This window comes from Protobothrops mucrosquamatus, unplaced genomic scaffold, assembly GCF_001527695.2.
Source record: "Protobothrops mucrosquamatus isolate PMUCROS unplaced genomic scaffold, P.Mucros_1.0 scaffold566, whole genome shotgun sequence".
Taxonomy (NCBI): Eukaryota; Metazoa; Chordata; class Lepidosauria; order Squamata; family Viperidae; genus Protobothrops; species Protobothrops mucrosquamatus.
This window is the reverse complement of record NW_015386869.1, coordinates 88,266-112,590: the sequence shown is the minus strand read 5'-3', so window position 1 is coordinate 112,590 and position 24,325 is coordinate 88,266. Positions and strand designations below refer to the sequence as shown.

Sequence of the window (24,325 nt, the reverse complement as noted above, 5' to 3'; positions counted from 1 at the left end):
GAATCAGAGAAAACTCCAGCCTTATTATATAGAATGCATCATTTATAAAGACTCAGTAGAGTGCATCCAGCCAGGAAGAAGATTGGCTGCTCATTTGAAGTTTTCAAATTAGGGTAAGTACAGAGGCAACCTGTGTACTCCAGATTCTATATACACCCGATTCTTCCTGTACCCAGGAATTGTTTAGCATTTGAAGTGCTACAGGGGGTCTACCTTTCTCTGAGACACAATTGCTAAGCATCATTCCCCAATTCTTTTATGATATTGAGTCTTGTGGCATCTTAAAGTCTTCCTTTCTCAAATTACTTTTGATACGATTCACTAGGCTGATATCCAAAGATGACAAGAGATTCATCTTGAGTCACACAGTAAAGTTCACGGTTGAGCAGAAATTAAAACCTGGTTGTCTAATACTTTAATCACTTTATCATACATGAACTTAGAAGTGAAATAAAAGATATAATGGAAGAAAGTGGTATGCCTCTTTTCTGTCATAAATAATTAGCAATTAAAATATAAAACACAACCATCAGTTTTTACACAGAGGAGTATAACCATATAGTGAATTAATATGCCTCTTCACACATGCACGTGCATCACACACGCATCTTGTATAGAAGAATGAGTGCTTCCTAGTTATCTTCCAAGATTGGGGCTCTTCAGATATGTAGGATTCCAGGATTATTAAGCAGCAAAATTCCAAGAATTGCCAACATATCTGAAGGGCCCTATGTTGGAAAAGCTGAATTGTAAGAAGTTAACTACCACATGGATCAAAGCTACCATTAGATAAATAAGTTGATCAAAAAGAGAAAATGTTTCATGTAATTGTTATTTTGATTTTTTTTCTCTCCAAATGCAATAGGAAGAAAGAGTATATATTGGTAATTGTCAGCAAATCTTTGGATTTAAAGTGAGACGTGGGTTTTTTTGGTTGTTTGTGAAATGTGAAATCACTTCTCCCAAAGGGATCTCACAATCAGGAAATACAACGTGCCCAGACTGAGGACCTCCCACATCTTTTGTAAATATTAGGAGTAAATAATCTGATGAGGATAAATATCCACTGCTAACCAAAGATGATAACATGTGTTGAGGTGTTGTAGTCCAAACTTAGTATTTCATGCTTATATTATGAAGTCACACATATGTCATGGACTTGTGTTGCAATGTCATGTCACAGGTTTCATTATTTGCCTCCCTGTATTCCTCTGCTGATAATCACCACAATATTGTCGTCTGTGGCTCCAGCAATTTTTCCCCCCTTAGCTATGCTGGGATGGGCTGATAGGAAGAACAACCAGATCTACGTCAGGCAGGCAGGATGTCAGTTAAAAACCAGAATCTATGAACACCCGCTGGTTGTAAAATGGCATGACCTGAAGTCCCTGATCACCAGTCACGCTGACAACCAACAACACCAGTTTGACTGGGACGAAACCAAAGTCATCGGCCATGCCAAAATCCATCAGGCACGTGAGTTTACTAACAGGTCCATCAACAAACACATTGACTTAGAACCAGCAAACGGACAGATAAGGAAGCGGACCATCCAAATCACCAACCGATGATAGAACTGATCACCCCCCCACCAATTGGATTCCGCACCTCACAGCAATCAGTCAGAAGACCAGAATCAGTCTTGTGATTCAACCAGTCTTGTGACTCAATCGGCCTTGTGAGTTGTGAGACCAACTGACCACCTAGGACCTATACAAATGAACAAGACACTTCACCCCAAGTCCCTGCTGAAGATGTTACCTAGTCTGGTAACAAAACATCTGGGAGCTAAAAAGCAAGCTCAGAGAATAGACCCCTGCCACAACTTAGACTGGCTTGCAACTTTCTCAAAATTTAGGATACCTCTACTGTCTTATCATTCTAGTACAGTGGTTCTCAACCTTTTTAATGCCGCGACCCCCAACCGGTCATAAGTCGAGGACTAAACCGGTCGTAAGTCGAGGACTACCCAACCGGTCGTAAGTTGAGGACTTTCCCTGCCCGGGAGCGCCGTGCATGCGTGGTTCCGCCCCCTGCGCCAGCCAAGGCGTAGCTGGCAAGTGGCAGAGACGGAGCAGGCTGACCACCAGCTGGCCCAGCCCAAGGGAGGTAAGGCACCCGCCGGAAAAGGGGAAAAAAATGGCAGACAGCCTTGCTTGGCGACCCCCGTGAAATGGTCGATCGACCTCAAATGGGGTCACGACCCATAGGTTGAGAACCGCGGTTCTAGTACAATTGCTATTTTGTTCAACTTGCTCAGGATGATACAAGTCTTCCATATCTGGAAGGTTACTTTAACTAAAAATAGCAAAAATGGTGAGACACAGCAAAACTAAACTAAACATTAGCTGGTCCTAATCCCAATTAACTAACTCTTGCACCTGAAAGCAATATATGTTTTTCATTATAGAAAGTTGTTCTTAGCTTTTTATCATCAGATCATTGTAGTCCTGTCTGCAAAAGAACCATGTCTAAAATTTCAGAACCACACATTTCGAAGAATCACTTTCTGTCACTTTAAGAAAACACAACTGGTGTTTTATTAATGTTTCAAACATTAAAGCAACAGGGCTTTTTTATTTTAAAATGCTGCAGAGTATATCCAAGGTAACGAAATAAGTTATTTAGAATATTTCCAGTATATATTTGGCATTTACAAAATTCGGAAAGATTTATAGAAAGGATTTTAGGGAAGCAGGGGTAAATATATAATTACCTCATTTTGCCATGGAATAGATACAGAGCCTGTAGAAAACTTGGAATAGAAATCATCATCTGTTTGGTCCAGGTTTACTCCCTTGACAGTTGAAAACTGCTCAATATCCAACACATCTTTGCAGTACACTGCTCTCGGCTACCCCAGCAGGAAAAGAAACAGTAAGAGTCTGAACATGTGGTTGGTGCTATTTGAGGTCATTCAGAACATTACTTGCGTTGGGCAAACAGAAGTGCAAAAAGTCCATGCCCATGGGTCAAAGGAGTGCATTGTCCAAAACCGTCTATATCCCCCAGAGTTTTGCTCTCCCTTGCGTCCCCTTGCTGCTCTTCCTCCCACCTTCCTCATCACTTTTATTCACTCACTCAGTGCCCTCCTGCCCTTGCACTGACCTTCATCTAGCCCAGGCTCAGGAATTCTGGGAGTTGAAGTCCACGAGTCATAAAAGAGCCAAAGTTGACTACCCCTGATCTAGCTCCTTGATGCCCTTCCGCCCTTCTTTCCAAGTCTGTCCAATTCTTCTAAGCCTATCCAGACTCTCCAAGCTACTCATGCTACTTTTCCCAACTGTTAACTTGATCCTCCTGAGTTCATCTGCTTCTCTTCCCACAGCATTCATAAATCTATTCCCTTTCTCCTTGAAGGCTGCACTTTTTTTGAAAAGAAAAAAAAACATGTAACAGTTTTTTTCCTTTGGGAAAGAGAGTTATAACTCTGAGAATTTTATCTACAACCCAGGGTCCTCCACTTCCACTGTTTTCTTTTGGAACAGTCAGAAGAATAAGGCTATCATATCTTCCAAACACAACCAGTGGAGGGCAGCAAAAGGATTTGAAAACTGTATCTAATTCTTTGCTGCCATCCTCTGGTCCTTTGCGTTTTTGCAACACAGATATGGTAGCTCTACAGAAAAAAGCAGAAGTCATCCGGAGGAGCAAGAGCAAGAAAAGGCCAAGGTTTCCTTGAGAATGGCATACACTGGCAGCTGAGGAAAGCAGGGAACAAAGGAAAGGGAGGTACAGTGCTGGGGAGATCGCAGGGCAGGCAAATGAGTGATGCCATGCTGGGACCTTTGGGGCAGCAGCAGCTGAAGAGAGACAAGAAGGGAACACACACTGGGAAGAGGGAGTGGAGAGTGGAAGGCTAGCACTTTGAATATGCAGAGGATGACAGGAAAGGAAGGCATGGCACCACCCCAGTCTTGTTCTACTCACCCTGCATAATCTCTCCCACATCCCTCTGGATTTTGCTTTAGTTAAGCCCAAAACAACTAAGGTGTTCCAGTATTTGCTTCTGCTGAACTATAGCCAAAGCATTCAAAACCCATTTAGAAGGCAAACATATGAGGCTGTTCTTTGATATCATCTCTATCAAACCAGAGGGGAATTTTTTCCCCCTTTTCATGGGCTGCTGGATACACTACAAAAGAAGCACTAGGCTGAAACTTCCATATAAAATAAAAATAGATTTGGGGATATCTATGGGCTTTTTGGAAAATACTAGATAATTCTGGAAGCTAATACTTTCCTTTGCACTCTGCTAGCTTCCACAGTAATTTTGTTTTAAATTAAAACAATATTTAATTATTTCTTTAAAACAGAGCGGGGTATGGAGCTCGACTAGTATCAGCTGAGGTGTCTGAACATTAGGGACCTCACTATTAATGGCTAGCAACTGACATAACTTTTGAAAACATGGCATAGATGAAGGCAAACAACATCTGAAGAGCACAAGACTCTTGTGTAAGGCTGACTATCCAAAACACTGTTATGAAATTTCAATCACTGATGGGGTGAAAATTATTAGACACGGACATCCAAAGTTAAGATACTGTATGACCCTAACTCAAGGAAGATAGATTTCAACCATTGTAAGTACAGTTTCAATAGCTTCTCAAGGATGATAGACTGCAAACGTTAAAAATACAGATTCAAGCAGTAGGTCAAATACATCCTCAAGTTCTACTTCAGCTCTGTAATTCTCTTTTAAGCATCACTTACATCAGGGACAAAAGGGGGTTCCAACATTCCTGCTTGGAGACGTTTGAAATTCATGCTCTTGAAAAACGGGTGACTCTTTACTTCAGCAGCATCATCTGGACATCCCAGCCTCTGTTTCATATCTTTGGTCAATAGCTGAAAAGATGCCAAGACAATGATCAGAAAATATTTGTTGAATCATATTGCATGCAGAGAAACCCAAACATTCACTTCTATATCCTAATAGGAGTATACATATAAAAATTCATTTGTCATTCATAGTTTACTATTTAATAAAAAATAAAGCCAAATATGTGACAGTCCAGCAATTAATAAGAGGAATCTCATGTTTGGAATTTAGGCATTGTTATCTTTTGCATTTTGCCCATGAAATGAAACTAACACAATATATAGCATAAAAAAGTAAGTGAAAATTGTGACAAGATGAAAATGGTGCCCCTTTTGGAATCAGCAAGCTGTAGCAAATCACTTTATGGGTCACCTTGCAATGAGGCCACTCCTGGTGAGTCCTAGTGAAGAACTCCTGGTGAGTTCTGATTAGGTATTATGCAGACAATAATTATACTAAGGTGTATTCTCCAGGCCCAGTTGGAGTTAATGTTAAGGGATCTGTGATGATATTATAATTCATAATTAATTAATTTGATATTACTGTTTATTCCAATGTACTTTATTTCTTATAGGTTTTTTTCTGTATTTCTCTTTTAAAAATTGAAATAACATTATTTTAAAAAACCTTTTAATTGCAATATTGAAAGTCGTGTTATAATGTCATGTCACAGTCCCGGTCCTTTTGGAACAGGTATAAAAAAAATGTGTGCTTGTATCACAATACTGTGGTGATGCTTTCTTCAGCTTGACCCCCATTCCACCCCCACCCCTCCCAGTAGACACTGCTGACTGCTACTATTGTCTTGCCTGGCCTTGATGCAACAGAGACTACTGTATATATAATGTTATTGTAAATATTCTCTGTACTTCTCAAATTTTGTTTGAGAATTTTGATCTACTTCTGACATCATTTTAATCAGAATTCTACCAAGTACCCCTCTGGGTAAACTGAACAAACTTATCTTGTGGTTTTTTGTTTTTTGTTTTTGTATCTACTCTTGTGACCTTTTGCTTTCTATAAGGGAACCATAACAGTGTTCTCCCACTTGTCAAACACAGATGCAATCTTTAAACACATGCTACATAAATCACACTGTACTTCATTGGCAACTATACCCATATTCCTGCTTTTACATCATCTATATTTGTTTTTAAAGCTTTATTATTTCTTTTTCAGCATTTTATTCTTGGACACTAACATTTATAATATATTTCAGTTCCACTCTTTGACATGTTACTATCATTCCCATACCAGCCTCTGAAATAGTCCTTCTAGCATTCTCTCTCTTCAACATCCTCACCACCACGCCACCAATTCTTCACTTTTCTTTTTCCACATGCATCCATTAATGACTTAAACCTAAACCAGATTTAGAAATACACAGATTTCTTTTAGGCAAATAATTAAGGAAACCTTTACATTTTCAATCCCCTGAATTGCCTAATCACTTTTTTCTACACTCTTATTTCATTCCCAATTATCTATACATGTGTTCTAGCAGAATGATTTTTCTCTAGACTGCCTTAATCAGGAAGTTGAATTGAACGGAATATTTTATATGGCTAAGTATGATAAAGCACAAAGGAATTTTGAGGAAAATTGCACAAATTTGTGTAATTTTTCTCAAATTTTTCCCCAGGTTCTTTCATTTCATTATCTTCATTTGCTGGAGCTACTATGCAACTATTAATTCTTATTTTCATATATGTATTGAAAAAAGTTGGACTCATACTTACTAAATATATTTAATCATCTTATCAATGGTTTATAAAATAACTCATATCAATTCTCTATCTTAACTCTAATTATTTGGCTGATTTATTTTATTTAGCTCTCATAATCCGATCTGTGTATGCCTAATCTCATATTGTCAATGACCTTCAAGAAATTCCCTTATAATCGTTTCAAGCCTCAAAAGCAAGATTAACTTATTGAACTTAACCATGTTTTATAGAATTATGCCTGATGAATTATTAAGAGTTCCCAAAATTTTATCTCCTACTCCAGAGTTATTGAGAGCCAGAATAAACTGATGGTGAAAGTTTAACTAGATTGGGAGTAGATTTAACTCCAACCTCAATTGGGAAGTCTCACCAGATTACTCACGGTTAATCAATCAACCCAAGTTACTTCATAGGGTTATTTTGATGGGGAAAATTCAAGGAAGATGGTATATATGAAGAGAAATAGTAGCTTACAAATCTACAAATGAATGAATGACAGATTTACTTGTGAATGCTTGGGCAGGTGAATGCCAATTATTGTCTGCCTTATATCTTTACCAATAGCCACACATGAAATTCTGGGCACTACTAGATTTAGATTTAGATTTACCAAATCCAGGGTGCAAACTTCTTGAAGCCCACTAGATCAAGCAAAGAGACAGAGTCTTCAAGAGCTTTGAGGCTTGGATCTGCAGAGCACAAAATTCCCGAGCTCATTAAGCTTTTGGATAGCGAGATGTGCAGCATATAAATTTAATTATAAAATAAATATAATCTCTCCCCCCTAATTTTTAAAGAGCAACACTATTTAGTATGACTGGGCATGTTTGGGTTGAAGTGTTCAAACCTCATCTCAATAGAATGCCTTCCAATATTCCTTAAAACCACTCATTATATAGTACATACTTCTGTACAGTCCTGAATAAAAGATGTTGCTGCTTTTAAGAGTCACATCCCTTTTATTCACTTTTTTTTCCTGGCTGGCAAAACTGTTAGGTGTTTTTAAGGAATCAAACAGAGGTACAACGCTTGTGTGAGGTCCAAAGTTTTTCCTAATAATTTTCAAAGTAGGCACTGCCCTATACAGAATCCAATTTATTAAGATCAGAAGATTAAACTCCTTGAAAAATTGTTAGCTGGGAATAAGTTCCATTGATCTCCAAGGTGCTTCATCCTTCAATATGTGTAACACAGTGGACTTAGAGAGATAGCAATAGCAATAGCACTTAGACTTATATACTACTTCACAGTGCTTTACAGCCCTCTCTAAGTGGTTTACAGCAGGGATCCCCAACTCCCGGTCTGTGGACTGATACCGGGCCGCAGCATGCCAGCAACCGGTCTGCACAAACAAGCAAAGCCCCATCCATAGGATGCAGGCAATACACAAACCGACGCACTCTCCGGTCCACAGAAAAACCTCTCTCCACAGAACTGATCCCTGGTGCCCAAAAGGTTGGGGACCTCTGGTTTACAGAATCAGCATATTGCCCCGAACAATTTGAGATGATGTTCAGTTGGCTGAAGTGAAGTTTCAGCTTCTAATTAGAAGTATAAACCATTTTGCAAAAGAAAGGTTAGCATTTAAATGGGTAATGTGAAGTTATAAATCATATGCAGTACTCATGAATAGTAGAACTTGAAAGCCTCATTATTACCTCACTCATCTGGCAGCTATAGTAACTGAGATATAGAATTATTCTAGCATTCAACAAATATTATCATTAATCCTGGAGCTGCATTACATTATATTATTCTGCCAAGTATATACTATGGTACTGGTTTTTATTTCAGTCTTCTTACTTATTACTTGTTTTGAGGGGGAAAAGCTAAAGGAATTTCACTGAGGAATATTAGAACTAAGGTAGCTCAATGATTATGGGCCAGTAATGTCAAGCTTCATTCAGTAACAAAAATAAACTAAGGAAAAGATGGTTTGACTCAACTGGACTCTCTTCTGAGCAAACATATGTGGTGAGACTGTTACCTTCATTGATTGTAAAAATGACCAGGAAAACAGATTTTAAAGATTTTTCCAGAGGATGTTCACCTTTCATCCAGTAGAGGGCAGCAATAGAAAAGTTAACAATATGGGAAGCATAAGCATGAAATATTTCTATAAGCTTGCAATTTAAAAATCATTAAAATAATGGAATTTATGTAATTAAACCTCAGCAACACATGTAATAGAAAGTTAACTGCAGTTGGTTTCCTCCAATTGCTTAACCAGATTACTTTTATAAGCATTCTTCAGTTTGAAGGAACCGAAGCAGGTAGATGCGTTCATACACCAGCCAAGATTTGGCAAATGATTCTGGAAAATTCTCCAGCTAAAATGTTCCCAAAGCTGGACAAATCTAAATGAAAAGGGAACACTAATTACAGTATCCCGGCACAGCATATTACTGAAGCATTTAGTTTACAAACACCGTTTACTGACGTTAGGAAACATCACAGGAATTTTTCAACAGTGACCCTTGTTTCTAGAACTTGGATCTGGTTGTGCTTGGATCCAACTGTGAACGTATTCAGTACTTAAAAGCAGGCATGGGTGGATGACACACAGCAAATGGAACAAACCTCTAAGATTTTCCTGCATGTGTCAGTGTTGGCATCAAAGGCATTCACAGTTTCAAAGTCATGGTCATTTCAGAGGGTGTTGCTGAACTGTGTTTTACTGGAACACAACACCATTCTGAAAATGGCAGTACAGGAAATTTAGCGAGTGGATAGTAGTAAGCCTTAGGAAACTCCTTTGATTCAGTTTTTTTTTCCCAACATGCTCATCATCGGCCAAAAAAAGAAGCCTTTCATTGGTGAAATTAATTTAGAGGGCCTTGTGGAGAGATCCCTTTTAATTTATTTCATTTTTATCCCTACATTTCAAGGAGATCACAGCCTCCTTGCACTTTAACTCTGCAGCAAGCTTGTGAGCTATGCAGTTCACTATGGAGTTCCATCTGGGCCTCCCCAGGCCCAGTCCAAAATTGTATTCAATACGCTATACTGGTCACTCAAGAATCCCTGTCCATGATAACCGAGTTAAATGTTAACCGGAATAAAATCTAATTTTGAAATAAAAATTTATCCTCCTCTCAGCAAACTTAAAAAAAAAGCTATTAAAAATATTATACAATGACAGTGAATTCCTAAGAACAAGCAATGAGTCACGTTGAACTTGCTACATAGCAATTCACAACAGAAGGTTTTGTAACCAGAAAAAGGTGGATGTAAAATATCTGCCTACTGGACTACACTATGCAATTGGGTCTATGATAAGTCGCCAACTTGTTATGGCCAATTCACCACTAGTTGTGGGACAAAAGTTACACTAATATCAAAGAAATGATCATTAAAGAAAGGATGCAAAAGGAGGGACAGAACGAAATGTGAATGGCAAAACTTAAAATATTTTTTTTATTTATTTAAAATAATTAAAAAGGATTGTTAAATTGTCCTGCAGTGAGTTGTCCCACGACAAGTTGGCTGTGGCGAGTTGTCCCGTTCCCCTATGCAACTGGCTTAACTGGTAGATTCTAATTTCCCACAACTTCTGAAATAAGGACAAGACAAACTGTATCTTTAAAGAAAAGAGATATAATAGAGGGCTTCTCAAACGTCATGGTGACAACCATAACCTCAGAATGTGTGTGTCTACCTATGAATAAAGCTGTCAGAATATGCTTGGACAGGGTCTCTGAGTAAGACAGGAATCCTGTTTTCCTGCCTGGACAAACTCTGGTTTCTGTGTTAAAATTTTATATTTTCAGCATTCGATATCTGACACAACTCAATCCCAAGACCAGGATTTGCCTTCAATGACTTTTGTCATCTCAGGAGTGATTCCTATTATAGCTTCAACCTATTCCTGAGTGCCTTCCTAAATAATCTATCCAGGTTCAATACACTTTTGTCTAGTCCCACCTTTCCCCTTACTCTTCTTTCAACTTCTCCATGACGGATGTCATGCTGGGCCTAGTGCTCAGCCCAGTCTTCCAACATTAGATATTCTTCTTTTCCAAGAACTGATACAGAGCATGGGCTGCATTCAAGCAGGCAGTTTCACTCCAGAATTCAGTATGATGCCCCAGTTTAGTTCAAGTTTATCACAGCAATTGATCAATGTTTTATGGTACAATGCCCCAAGAAAGGGACCTATTGAAAGCTATCCTTGGTGATTCTAGTCAAGAATGTCACAAGTCTAACAAGCCTGCCCCGGGTGGTGCTTAGAAGTGATCTGGGACAGTGGCTATAAAAATAAGGTCTCTCAAAGGAGAATTCCAGCAAATGGATCCCAAGAAATGAAGGCAGCTTGTTTTTAGATATGAACAAGTATGACCTCCATCATGACCTCACATTCTGGTGATGCCTGGTTTAATGATGAAATATATCTTTTTTTAGGCAGTTCAGTCCCGTCATTTCCAAGTAATAGTGGAACAACAGCTTAGCGGCAAGTTTGAGTTTGACAAATGACTGTAGATAGCACTGAGCTAGATCAGCAGTCTGGCTTGGTATAACTTCAGTAATTTAAAACTCATGGAGGCAAGGAAGTAGTTGTAGTGGGAAACATTTCAAAATGCACATCTTACCGAAGGGGGAACACATCTCATGGAAAGGTAAACAAAAGTAATTGACAGCTTTCACTATATAAATGAATGAAACATGGGGAAAGAAGCTTGTGAACACTGGGGCTGGTTCTAGAAGGTAGCAAAATGTAACATTTGTTAGGGCCATGATCAGCAAAAGGCCTACTACCTCAATATTGTGACTTCACATGCAGTGGACTTCGGATTTTAGAATTCCTGCTCAAGGGCTATGGGGGTTAAAGACCAATACATCTGTATGACCCCAGGTTTGAAAAAGCTTTTCCACAGTATCTTAATCATTGTCCCATAATTATCGGATCATTAACAGTCTACTAATTGATTTTCACACAAAGTGACCCCCTTACCATTTTGCAGATAGACTTTGCCTCTTCAGAAAATTTATGGGAATACACCTCTTCCATCTCCAAGACTCTCCTGTCTACTTCTTCCCGCTTCACCTTTTCTTTCCTCCCTCGAAAGGGTGACTGTCCTGCAATCATTTCATAGATTAAGCAGCCTAATCCCCAGTAGTCAGGGCTAAGGGTATATCGCTGGTTATTCAAGACTTCTGGAGCTGGGAAAAAGGAAAGAGACAATGGGAAAAGTTTCCTATGTCTATATTGACGTCAGCATGACTATTGAGGCAAGAATGAAATAAGAGATTCCATTTAGTCTGGCCAAGGATCAATTTGATACTAGGAGGGAGCTCAGTGGAACTTGTTTCACAGGAAATTATAATAATAAAATTAAGCCATTTGTGTAGGTTCACTTCCATACAGTTGGAAATAATTATTTCTCCATGATAGTTCAACTATATATTTCCAGGATTTAAATCTCCATCTAGGAATGGAGGCCTATTTATTCTGTGATAATCTATACTACCCAGTACACAAGGATATCTGTCAGCTTGGATAATCTGAATCATTCCAACTACTTTACTTTGCCTCAGTGGTGGGATTCAAATATGTGAACAACCGGTTCTCTGTGTAGATGCCGCTTCCGGAAGTCCATTCTGGTCCTGGGCAACAAAAAATTAGCTACCGGTTCTGCCGAAGAGGTACGAACCGGCTGAATCCCACCACTACTTTGCCCCCTTAGAAAATATAGAATGGAATTTTTCAAAGATCTGTAAAGGATATGGGTACCATATAAGCTGGCCCCTAACAACAGTCTATATTTAATTAGTTGTATTTATCACACAAGTCACATTACTATATGTGATATGAAACTAGACTCCAGTTTCACACTGGAGTCTGGTACAAGCCACAATGATTTCACACATGCCGTGATGTTATTATGCAAATGATGTGAATTTTCTAATGTGCTTAAATCATATCGTGTCCTCATGTGATCATGACAATTTTGTTTGGCTACCTGAAAACAGCAAGCAACTGCATCCCCAGTGTTTGGTAGTGTAGTGGGAGGGGGCTCCAGGGACTGTAAAGGGGTGCTAAGGGTGCACAAGACTCAGGGAACAATCTCAGATGCCCATCTCTGATTTAAGTTGAAATCTTAGTGCCATTTATATGCAATAATCTCATTTTCATTCTTTTCTTTTTAATTATTCTGAAGCATGAGGTTTAATATTTACTAAGTTTTACAAATAAAAAATGCCTGGAGAATCTATGGACGCTATTTCACACGTCATTCAGCTTAGAGAAATTCATTAAAACTATCAAGAATGAAAAGAAACTACTTAAAAATTTTCAGAGCAATTCCTACATTCAATGCCTTCCTCTGCAACCCATTGCAATACAGAGTTTGGTACGAAGTATAAATTGACAACTATAGCTGTTGCGGGGAAGGGGTGGGGAGGCAGGAATCAAGACATAAAAGTATCTAGGACATAGCTTTAAAACAACGGGGTGCTGACACTGATAGTTCAGAAACTCTAAATGCCGGAAAATATTCAAATGGTTCATTAGGCGAGTGCTATCTTGTTCTTCCAAAGGCCATTCATGGACGCCATGTTTACTGACAATCCTCACAATTCCTTATTTCATGCACTGTTCTTATTAAATAAATACATGTTTAATTTTTACCAATGCTGAGTGTTATATAAACCCAATTTAGGGGATACTGCCTTTGCACTCAAGCACTTAGGGGAGAATGCACAAAGAATTGTGACTTGGTCAAGTGATCCTACATGTCAGAGATTCAGCCATCTGTTCAGTCATGTTGAATTGTGACAGCTTATCACGCATGAACAGAGTTTGTTTTTTCTTTTACATTACAGAGTTGAAATAATAGTCTTCGAAGTTGAAAACAACAGAGTATTTCAGACCACTCACCCATGTAACCAACTGTTCCTACTCGTCCACGGATGGAGTCACCCTCAGGAATTTTAACAGCTAGACCCAAATCAGATATTCTGATGTGGCCTAAAGTGAATGGGAGAAAAGTTAGCTTAGGCATAAATCTGTAGAAAACTATCATTTTGCTATTAAATACATTATTAAAACAAATCTAAACACTGCAGGGAAGAAAATGATACTAATTCTTTGGAGGAACTCATCTGAAAAATTGATCAAGGAAACTGCTTGATATCAGGGCTGGCCAAATGTCCTTCTGCTTTCAGATAAAAGTGCAAGCTTCAACATAAGATGGTCTTAGATAGTAGGGAGAATTTCAAGAATGTTAATCTTGATTTGCACTAAACACATTAAAGTTAATCTTGAATATGCACTAAACATTGAAAAACACTTTTTAATGCATTTAATTTCTTTAAAATCCCCTTGAAAGGATGCTATGACAGAGGCTTTTCATCCCAGAAAAGCAAAAGTTGGCTAAAAAGCAAAACTGCAAGATTTTATGTTATTTTATTCCTTTCCATGAGATGGGGAAAAAAAACCCTGGAATCATAGGTGGAAAATGGTGGAATTGGGATGAATCATTCATACCATCAAATGTAATTCCTTGCTTAGTGAAAGGAATCCAAGCATATTTAAAATATGGTTGCTCACATTCCTTGACTGTCAAACTATTTTTACCTTTAGGAACGATGTCCTAATATTCTGTAAGATTTGCCTTCCTGTAATATAAGATTACTGCCCATGGAGCAAACCAACTGACCAATTCAAATTACGAGCATTTTTATTATGCAGAATTTCCTGCACCCAGTCGTTCAGTCATCTCACTCTTATCTTTTCGTAAGGGCCTAAAAAGGTGGCTCTGCCAGTTGGCTTAGGGCCCCAGTGGGGGAACAGTGCAATGGAACTGGTTGATTAATAACAGATCCCATCTCCCCCCCCCTACTCCGCCCCTGCCGTCCCTATGTGTCCTCGTTTTAATGTCTGATTTTAACTTTTTAACTATATATGTAACTATAAGCTGCCCAGAGTTACCCTATGGTAAGATGGGCAGCCAATACTTTTTATAAATAAATACATAAATATGTTTTTATCCTACCCACCCCTAAGATTACTGTTCTCCAGAGCAAAAAAAAAACAAAAACCAATGTAAGCAATTAAATATGTCATACTTAAATACTTATTTCATCAGACTGTTTTCTATTTTGGCTATTTTGTTTACTTGGAGTAACAGATTTTCCATGTCTCATATACTACCCATTCCTACAGAGATGGGCAACCTTTTGATGTCTACAGATGGAAGGTAAGAGAATTTGGTCACTACGGGAGGGACAAAATCCAAGCTGAAGGTGATACATCCCACACACGAGCAGGGACAGGATTATACAATTTTTCCACCTGGCTTTCAAAAAAGAAAACTAGAAAAAAAGTGAGATTTTTGTTTTTTGAAAGTACAGTATAGCTAGTAAAATGTAAGTAAGTTTACATTATCAGCTTCTTGTACATCTGTCTCAAAATCAGAGGAGACATTACCACCCATTTTCAGCAATCACAGTCAGAGGAGACTGTGGGGACCATGATGGGGGGAGGAAGAAAAGTTTAGTTCTGTGGGTTATATTCCACCCTTGTTTTACAGGTTTTTAAATTGGGGATTGGACCAGGAGCCTTGCACTTCTCCACTGAGATCAGGTCATTTCTGCAACAAGGAGAACTTTGCCTTGCATGAAGGACTAACAGAGTAATATTATTTATGAGTTTCAAACTAGCTGGGATTCAAGTAAAGGCTGTATATTTTGCTGTTCGTGACTCTATTCAATTCAGAAAGTTGCTGAGCTGATGGATTAATCTGTACAAATATAAATAGAACAAATAATTCAATGTAATTGAATTGGGAGTGGGTATTGACTCTGACGAGCATTTGAAATAAAAAACAGTCAGGCATCCCATCTTTCATTCTTGAAGCCCATATTATTTTTCATTGTTTAGCTGGTAATAATATTGATTGGTCAAAGACACAATTCCCATTGTTTATCCAGGTATGTTTTGTTATAGTCATAAGGTCAAGAAGTGTGAAGTCCATCTTCAGAGAAATGACACACACATTATGTCACCTTCAACATTGGATAAGAGAAAATACAACCTTTGTATAAACCTTTGTAATAAGATGCTCTTCTTTTCATAAGGTTTCTTTCTCTTTTTGACAAAAGTGCCACTATTTTATCTGCCCAAAGTTAAAGGTTGGTTATTGTTTAACCTCTTATCCTCTGCAGAGAATGATTTGGCTGTGTACAGACAACTATATATAAGCCATTTTACTGTAGACAAAAATGTTTTACCTAAAGCTCTCAGACTTACCATAATCATCTAACAGGATATTTTCTGGCTTCAAATCCCTTTAAAAAAAATAAGAAACGCTGCTGTTATTTCTGTGGAAATTGCTTTGATAAAATGGAAATTGCAAGCATCAGAATGCACTTTCCAACCATTTAGGCAGTAGGGTGTCAGTTTACCCAGTAAAAGAATTCAGAAAGTCAATGAAACACATGGCTTTGCAGTAATATGAAAATCACAGTCTACCATAATCTCGGGCCATTCACTTCAGCTGGATGTGACCAATGAGGACATCATGCAGAGTATTTTGTATGTGTTCTCTAGCCAGCCATTGTGTATAGCAGCAGCAGTTAGAATAGCGTTCCTCAACCTTAGCAACTTTAAGATATATGGACTTCCATTCATGTAGCTGACTGGAGGATTTCTGGGAGTTGAAGTCCAGACATCTTAAAGTTGCCAAGGTTGAGAAAGTCTGAACTAGAGGATTAGTTTTGGCTATAGGAAAACTATGTGTCAATTTCTCTGCAATTGAGAAATTGCAATGAAAGCTATTAACTATTTCTGTTTAAGAAAAATAGGATGATTGAATGTAAAGTTCTCTGAAAGGAGTTACCTTCACATTAATCTTTCTTGTCCATTATGAATGAATTCAGATGCAAGTTATAGTCTCTTATTTTCCAAAACACCAGAAAGCAAGACAAGAAACAATGGATGGAAACTAATCAAGGAGGGAAACAACCTGGAATTAAGGAGAAATTTCTTAACAGTGAGAACAATTAACCAGTGAAATAGCTTGCCTTCAGAAGTTGTGGGTGCTTCATCAGTGGAGGTTTTTAAGAAAAGACTGGACAGCCACTTGTCTCAAATTGTATAGGGTCTCCTGCCTGAGCAGGGGATTGGACTAGAAGACCTCCAAGGTCCCTTCCAGCTCTGTTCTGATTGATCGATTGGATATATGCACTAGGTCTGTTTTAACAGGTCTTGTGAATGGACAGATACTCAAAAAGCACAGTCATTATGTTTTGTGGAGTTGCAAACACTTCTTCCTTTCCTCAGAATCCAATGCCTGAAATAATCACTTCACTCTACTTAATAGTAGTGTTGATTCCAATATTAAATGTCTACAGCCAATGTGGGAGAAAGCAATGGATTAGGACATCCAGCTCTTCAAGGAAGTGTTTAAAATTAAGATGAAAAAGTATGTTGAGAACAATCTTTATCACATTAATCCAACATGTGCCTTTCTGTTAAACACCAAGAATAAGCGTTTGGTGGTATTTAAAATAAAGCCATCCATTTTACATCCTCATTCCCTTCACATATTTTCTCAGTATTATTTGTTTTAAAAGTAGGCTTGTTAGCACTGGTTTATCTTGTGAAGTTTATCTTGTGAGGTCAATAGGAATTTAAACTAACAAAAAGAAGACAATCAAAATGTTCTTAGTTCATGTGCTTTTGCTTATAATAACAAATAGTGCCTGCATAATATATTTTGAACAAATAAAAGTTCCCCAGTGATTAATAGGGGAAAAATAATTACGTTTACTTCCAAGTAATGGCAATGCTTAAATCATTTAATGAAAGCAATTTAAAATACTGAAAAGGAGAATTTCAGGACCCTTTCTGTTGCAAGTTAGTCTGATGGTCAACTTGAATTGTATTCTAGACAATTCTTGTGTCATAAACTTAGGGCAATAACTTTATCCACATAATTTTCATATGTTAGGAATATAGCAGAATCTAATCTGGGTCGGTCACCAGGACCAAAGGTTTTGTCTTCCAAGCTTTCGGATTCGTGCTGGACAGTGAGAACAATTAACCAGTGGAACAACCTGCCTCCAGAAGCGGTGAATGCTCCAACATTGGAAGTTTTTAAGAAGAGACTGGACAGCCATTTGTCTGAAATGGTATAGGGTTTCCTGCCTGAGCAGGGGGTTGGACTAGATGACCTTCAAGGTCCCTTCCAACTTTACTATTATTATTATTATAATCTGAAAGCTTGGAAGAGAAAACCTTTGATCCTGGTGACCGACCCAGATTGGACCGTGCAACATTATCCTGGGACATGTATATTCGCCTTCATTTATTAGGAATATAATTTGTGAAAGTATACAGTCTTATTTAACACACTCAATTGCATTATTTTATTGAAGTAAATTGCTTCCTGGATAAAAGTGAGGTGATAAAATCACTTTAGGAGTACTCTTGTCACCTCAGATATAAATAAGTATAAATCAGCATTGCCAAAAATATTACTATTTAAAAAATAACAACATAGCTACAGTTACAAGTTTTTTTTTAGAAACCTTGTAATAAATCATTCGGTGAGTTAATGAATGCCATAAACTTTATCTTGTAAATAAATAATTGCTCTCATAGTCAGTTATTCTAATGAAAAATAATTGATCCCTTAATGTCTATGGAGATTCTCAATCATCCAGGTTATGGTTATCCCAAAGGTGCTTTTTTTCAAAAGACAACCGGAGTTTGTTTTTCCTTGCAAACATTTTGCTTCTCATCCAGGAAGCTTCTTCCGTTCTTCATCCATCATCCTCTACCATTCAGTCAGAACAGAAGAAGCTTCTTGGATGAGAAGCAAAATATCCTCAAGGAAAAACAAAGTCTATTTGCCTTTTTTTGTTAAAAAAAGCACCTTTGGGAAAATTTATCCTTTAATTTCAAGCAGGTTTATTAGATCTTTGGATGCTTCAGATCTATGCCTCTTGGTTCTATTTATCTTTAAAAGCATCTTTATCAGATAGGTTCCCAATCAAAATGGTATTTAGCACTTGGACTCTACATTCAGGCATTGGAAACCACATGGAGATAGAAAGAACTGTGAAGAATAAAGCATGGAGAGAATTTTGCAGAAGTGCAGATTTTATCAGAAACTGTTAAGGTTGTTTACATTACAATCCCCACGGGGCTAGTATTTTGCAGGATCTAAATAACAACCCCTCCTGCATTACATAAATAAAGAAGCAGGAACAATTCCTCATCAACTGATAATATCTAAGATGAGCATTTTATGTATGGAACAGTCACTTTGGGGTAGCTCGCATCAGGACCAAAACATCATGCCTTGTCTGGACATAGATCCATAATAGGTGTCAAGACATGATATCTGCCTCGCATGTGACTGGTCCAAGCAGAAGTGGTTGTGTCTGGGGAAAGTGGAAAAAAGGCAAGGTGATTAGTAGCATTGTTAAAGTAAGTTAGGGACAAAGGCAACTGGGAAGATCGCAGAGGAGAAAGTAGGCAGGCCAGGAGATGCTTGAATTCAAGGGCAACTGTGGTGGGTTACAGCTACAGAGGACAGGGAAAGGAAGGCACTGGAAAAACTTGAGGACAGATAGGTGGTCTGCTGCCACCCAAAAATTCAAATACAGCCCACCCTTCCCCCAATTTTCCTAGCACTCCCCCTTCCCTACCTCTCTTTGTGTCCATGAAAAGAAGAGAAGCCTTCTAGCCTAGAAGGAGGAGCAGGAGGAAGGAGTGAGAGAGGAGAGTTACATGGCCAAGGCTGGACTGTGGCATCTCTTTGACCCGGAGAAAGAGGCAGAAATGGACTTGAATTCAAGACGGTGGTTAAGGGAAGATAGGAATAAAACTGTTGGGAAAATTGGTAGATGGGCCAGGGTACAGGCCATGGGGCAGAGGAAGGGAGAGAAGGATGACGCATCATCCTTGCTCTACTCACCCCATAAGACCCCTCTGGATTTTGTTTATGGTCAAAACCTGGAACAAGCAAAATATTCTGGAATAGATTGTCTGAATTTTTAAGACAATATATATATATATATATATATATATATATATATATATATATATATATATTAGGTTCCAAATGAAATACAATTTCTGGAGCATAAAGACAGAGGTAATGAGTCCCAGCCAATTTCTCAGCCAGACACTCCAGTCCCAATATGAATATTCCTTATGTGTCTCAAACATAGTGACTCAGCAAAATCCTGTGCAGATTTTACCTAAGCATATGAGTAGAGATATGAATGTGCAGAAAAATATGTCTGGGAGATAGGACTGATTTTTTTTCTTTTTTTTTCTTTGGTAGCTCACTTGCCATTAGGGAAAGAAAATCAAAGCATTTCCCATACTTTAAATTGCAGTATAAATAGTTAAAAATCATTTTCATATGTTGTTATTCAACCTTTATCGCATCATTATTTCTAAAAGTTGTGTCATGGGATTATTATCAATTTTTTCTTGGCATGACAATTTTTATAACCATTATAATTACTGTAACCCAGTACTCAATTGTAAATTAAAAAATGCAATTTTTTTCTCCAGAGAAATTGAACATGTTCGGAAAAGAAAAATGCTGTTTTGTCATGACCTTATTTTTTTCTGTTTATTTTTATTTAGGATTGATCTAGAATATTTTTGAAACAAAACCCCGTTAATTTATTTAGATTTGTAAAGATAAAGTGTGCTATATCCATTGGCTCAAGGCCACATCTTTTGGTGGGAGAGAATTTTAACTCTTTGCCATTTAAACCCTAATCATACATTAATTTGGATGTGCTACCTATGTTGCATGTTTTGCTCTCTTATTGTAATGGTACAAAAAAAGGTAATGAGAAACATATCGATAGCTATGAATAGAAACAGGAAATATTATATGAGGATAAGAATTTCTCTAGGAACAAAGCTGCAAATGCACGTGAGTTTCTGAAAGTATGAAAGAAAATTTACCTGTACACAGTGTTTGCCCTGTGTAGGTCTTCTAAGCCACAAAGAATCTCTGCAGCGTAAAACAGAGCTCTTTCTTCTTCAAAGCCTGGGTTTCCCATATTATAGATATGGAATTTCAGGTCTCCCCCATTCATTATGGTTAGAACTAAACAGAGTGCATCCTTTGTTTCATAGGCATAGGCTAGATTGACCTAGAATGAGAGTTGTTAAACAACAGTTATAGTTCAAGAAAATTATTCATACCTAGAATTCACTCATAGCTACTAGCATTTTGTGTTAGAAAAGACATGACATCCATCAGTTAAAAGGAAGAGGAAACGGGATAGAATTCTGACTATTTAAAAAAAAGACCACAGGGCAAGCATACAGGCAGGCAGATATTGCAAGATCCAATCTGGGTTGGTCACCAGGACCAGATGTTTAGTCTTATGAGCTTTTGGACTTGTGCTGGAGCCCATCCTTAATGAAATTCTGAGGACGGGCTCCGGCACAAGTCCAAAAGCTTGGAAGACTAAACCTCTGGTCCTGGTGATCAACCCAAATTGAATCCTGCAACATTATCCTGGGGCCCGTACATTTGCCTTCATTCATAGTCAGATATTTTCATAAGATGTGTAAGATGATACTACACACAGTACTGTAGATTTAGTTCTTCAAGAAAAAGCTAGGGAATTTACTCATTCAACATTAAGTATTGTCTTTTTTTATTACTATATATTCTTCCAGCAGCAGCAGCAGCAACTAATAAAAGAGCCTTGACAGATTCTAGAGTTTTGGACTCTGGTAGGGTCTTGTAGAGAGCTAATAGGAGAATGCATTCCATCGTAGAGTGAGCTCTTTGTAGGACCGTTTTTTCCATAAACAATTATATTGGAACCACACAGTGCTGTCAAATTCCAGTGAATGATACATAACAATTCACTGCAATTGCAAAAAGTAATAACTGAAGAATACAGAGCTAGCATCAGAAGCACTGCATATATTTTGCTATAAGTGCCATTCACTGATACACCTGTTAATGAGAACTGATGCCCATTACAAATTTGGCAATACTTACTACAAACTGACTATTGACTTTTTCTAGAATCTGCTTTTCATTTAGGGCCATGGATTCACCTTTCCTCTTCTTTATTCTTTTTTTCTCTAATCTTTTGCATGCATACATTTTCCCAGTTGCTCGTACTTGGCAGGCGCATACCTGAAAAGGGAAAAGTTACAATAGGGAAGAAGACACAGAACAAATGATCAGTTAACCTAGCTAAATCAATCTCTTTTCCCTACTTTATCTTGATTTTAAGAAAATTCTTTTGACTGGAGACTAAACAGACATTCAGCAGGAGGACGAAACGAAGTCTGGTTTTCCATATTCTGAATTTAGAGAAATAATACATACAACAATCTCGAGCTGGGATACTCTGTAAATAAGGGTTGCTTGCACAGAGGATCACTTGCCATTTACTTAAATACGGGATACTACATTTCTAAAAGTGGGAAAGGCCAAGGAAAAAAAAATAGCTGGAAAACTGCTGTGCTAAAAAATAGTATCGGTGTATTTAATAATATTTTATGGTAATTTTGGTAAAGGTCTTTGAGGAACCCACCCAAAGCTTGGGAGGATAAAATGTGACTACAGCTACTGTACAGCCACTAAGTATAGAGACTTACCATTGTTAAGACCAGGATCCAAAATCCAAAACTACATCAGTAATTCATTCATTCATTAATAATTAATGAATAATAGTAATTCAGCTTAGAGAAAAGACCATGTCTATCCCTTTCCCACATACCCAATGAATCAAGTTTAAGAACTCTTACGCAGCAAGAATGAAATCATGCCATTTCTCAATGTTTCAATAGATCAGATTGATCAGCAGAAGTTAATTGGCTACCCTTACAGGTGCAGAATTTGTAAAAGAAGAATTTACTCACCTCTCCAAAGCCGCCTTTTCCTAATACCCTGTATTGCCTAAATGTGTTTTTTGTTACTGGTTGTCTGAAATAATAAAGAAAATTGGGGTAGTGAAAAAAAAATGTTTTAATACTTTTTTTTAAAGGATCAGTTTAAAAGAAACTGTGCCAAGACATGGCAAGCAGTTGCCATCCTTAACACTGAATTTTTTTTCATTTTTTTTTCAAGCTATTCCCCTCTCCTTTTAATAAATTAGCTGCTTCTTTTTTTCTAAAACTGAAATATGGGCCAGTATTTCAGAGCCCTGTTGCCCTTCATTTCCCACAAATCCATAAATTCTTTGTTAAAGATCATTTAGCTCTGGAGATAACTGCTTTTCAACCACTCCTAACCTTCCTCTTTTCTCATCTGGCCATAGGGTGTGTGTCGAGGAGAAGGGGAAGCTCCTGCAGTCATATTTTTAAAAAACAGGAAGAAATGATATATTCTTGATACTTTTCAATCCCATAATTAAAAATAATAATAATAATGATAAAGTTGGAAGGGACCTCGGAGGTCATCTAGTCCAACCTCCTGCTCAGGCAGGAAACCCTATACCATTTCGGACAAATGGCTGTCCAGTTTCTTCTTAAAAACTTCCAGTGTTGGAGCATTCACCGCTTCTGGAGGCAGGTTGTTCCACTGGTTAATTGTTCTAACTGTCAGGAAGTTTCTCCTTAGTTCTAGGTTGCTTCTCTCTTTGGTTAGTTTCCACCCGTTGCTTCTTGTCCTTCCTTCAGGCGCTTTGGAGAATAGCCTGACTCCCTCTTCTTTGTGGCAGCCCCTAAGATATTGGAACACTGCTATCATGTCCCCCCTCGTCCTTCTCTTCATTAAACTAGACATACCCAATTCCAGCAACCGTTCCTTATATGTTTTAGTCTCCAATCCCCTAATCGTCTTTGTTGCTCTTCTCTGTACTCTTTCTAGAGTCTCAACATCTTTTTTACATCGTGGTGACCAAACCTGGATGCAGTATTCCAAGTGTGGCCTTACCAAGGCATTGTAAAGTGGTATTAATACTTCACGTGATCTTGATTCTATCCAACCATGTAAGCTCCTAAATAGCGTAGGAGAATATTCAAATCGTCATTACTTGTTTTTCTATCACATTGCACCTGCCAAGGGGTGGTATTGCCATGAACAATAGATATCAAGTATATATCATCAGCAATGCAATAGGCTGTGAACTTTTATTTGGGCTGGAGTAGGTGCTAAAATAAAATACGTCAGAAAATATAAAAATATGACAAACCTCAGGCTGAAAATTTTGCAGTAAAAATCTTCAAATGTAGAAAAACGCTAGTGCTGGAGAAATATCAGGCTAATACATTCAGTTCCTAGTTTAGGGCTTCCCCTTGGCATCTAATGGGTCAAAAATTCTGGATGACTTCAACCTTTAGACTGATCCAACAATTCTTATGTTCTTATCCCAGTTAGTCCAAAAGATGAATTGAGAATAATTTACAAATGAATTAATTACTAATACAACCTTCCTTCACTTCATGCAGAATTTTAGTCGCACAATCCCTCAGCCATTTGATATCTGTTCTCTTTTATCTGGTCACTAACTGTAGGAGATGAAATGGCTAAATCCCAGAGAGGGATCAAGCACATCATCAATCTCAAGTTCCTTCGTACCCACAAAAGAGCTATGTCCAGCCAACCTTGAATTCTGTTGACCCTTATCCAGGGCTTTTTTTCTCAGAGAAAAGGTGGTGGAACTCACCTCCCTCCCCTGGCCACGCCCCCACCCAAACCTGGCCACGCCCCCACCCAAACCTGGCCACGCCCACGTTTGGCTTTGAGGGCGCCGGCGTGAGAGCCTCTGGATTCTCTGCCGCTTCTTGCTCGGGCAGGGTCGCCTAGGAAACGGGCCAGGGGCG

At 38.1% G+C, this 24,325-nt stretch overlaps 1 protein-coding gene across 1 annotated transcript in view; it reads right to left on the bottom strand.

Moving 5' to 3' along the window:
• GRK5 (G protein-coupled receptor kinase 5) overlaps positions 1–24,325 on the bottom strand; it is a gene marked incomplete at its 5' end in the record, with an annotated part of 102,532 nt that overhangs the window by 2,139 nt on the left and 76,068 nt on the right. The window contains 8 exons of the mRNA XM_015817244.1: positions 2,717–2,854; positions 4,717–4,851; positions 11,504–11,712; positions 13,430–13,519; positions 15,803–15,840; positions 20,492–20,682; positions 21,549–21,689; positions 22,421–22,484. Of these exons, the coding sequence (XP_015672730.1) occupies positions 2,717–2,854; positions 4,717–4,851; positions 11,504–11,712; positions 13,430–13,519; positions 15,803–15,840; positions 20,492–20,682; positions 21,549–21,689; positions 22,421–22,484 (1,006 nt within the window). The remainder of the gene's footprint in view (positions 1–2,716; positions 2,855–4,716; positions 4,852–11,503; positions 11,713–13,429; positions 13,520–15,802; positions 15,841–20,491; positions 20,683–21,548; positions 21,690–22,420; positions 22,485–24,325) is intronic.